The sequence below is a fragment of the Lipotes vexillifer genome, unplaced genomic scaffold (assembly GCF_000442215.2).
Source record: "Lipotes vexillifer unplaced genomic scaffold, Lipotes_vexillifer_v1.1 scaffold182, whole genome shotgun sequence".
Taxonomy (NCBI): Eukaryota; Metazoa; Chordata; class Mammalia; order Artiodactyla; family Lipotidae; genus Lipotes; species Lipotes vexillifer.
In genome coordinates this window covers 5,508,249-5,509,127 of record NW_006798798.1, presented here as the reverse complement: position 1 = coordinate 5,509,127, position 879 = coordinate 5,508,249, and the positions used below count along the sequence as shown (strand labels likewise).

The 879-nt window shown below is 73.8% G+C and overlaps 1 protein-coding gene across 2 annotated transcripts in view; it reads right to left on the bottom strand.

Annotated features, from left to right (window-relative positions):
- The window catches only part of USF2 (upstream transcription factor 2, c-fos interacting), a 9,463-nt gene extending 8,627 nt beyond the window's left edge, over nt 1-836 (bottom strand). The window contains exons 1-4 of one of the 2 annotated variants that reach the window (XM_007470981.1): nt 772-836; nt 455-501; nt 226-344; nt 1-89 (exon numbers count right to left, since the gene is read on the bottom strand). The exon at nt 1-89 is cut by the window's left edge and continues 139 nt beyond it. In XM_007470981.1, coding sequence (XP_007471043.1) covers nt 1-89; nt 226-344; nt 455-501; nt 772-836 — 320 coding nt within the window. The remainder of the gene's footprint in view (nt 90-225; nt 345-454; nt 502-771) is intronic. The other variant, XM_007470982.1, reaches the window with a different exon arrangement.
- Nucleotides 837-879: the final 43 nt, after the last annotated feature.

Sequence of the window (879 nt, the reverse complement as noted above, 5' to 3'; positions counted from 1 at the left end):
CCAGCCGTAGACCCGACGCTGACGGCGCCTGCTGTGTCGCCCTGGCCGTCCAGCTGACCATCAGTCACCTGGACTACGCGGTATGTCACCTGCAGGGGGCGGCAGAGAAGGAAGACCCGCGCTGGGGCCCGGGTAGGGGCCAGGTCCGAGCCCCTCCCAGCCCGCCCACTCTACCCGGGGCTCAACCCTCCACTTGCCCGCCGGTCTCCGAGCCCGCAGGCTCACCTGTCCTCCATTATTCTCTGTGCGGAATTGGTACTGGATGTTGTGGTCGCCGAACGCCGCCTGCTGGACGCTGGCGATGGCCACCGCCGTCTGCTCCTCCGCCCCAGGGCCGTCCCCGCCTGCGGTCGGAGGAGGGTAGGGGGGATGGTCAGAGGTGGCGCGGGCCAGGGCGCTCCCAGTGCCCTCCCGGCCGCAGGTCGCGGCCCCGATGGGCCCAGCGAGCACTCACCTTCCTGCAGCTCGACGCCCTCCTCTGCCTCGGGTCCCTTGTCGTGACTGCGGGGAGGACGGGAAGAAGAGGGGGTCAAGGTTGCCCGCACCCCCGCCCCTTCGCCCAGGTGCAGGGCCCCCATCCCGCGCGCCCCAGTCTGGGGCTGCGGCACCGCCAGGTCCGGGGGCCAGGGATATTCGCGCGGGTCCTCCCTCCCTCGCGGCCTCCATTTTGAGCTGGGCCCGGCGGCCGCTCTGGATCATGGCGGCCCGGCCGCCAGGCCGAAGGGCCGGGGCCAGGGCGCGCGGGGGCGCGGACAGGCTGGGCTCCCTTACCTGGCGGCGGCGGCAGCAGCGGTAGCCGAGGCAGCAGGATCCAGACCCGGGTCCAGCATGTCCATGGGGGGGGTGGGGGCGGGGGGGGCGCCGGGCCCGGGGGGGAGG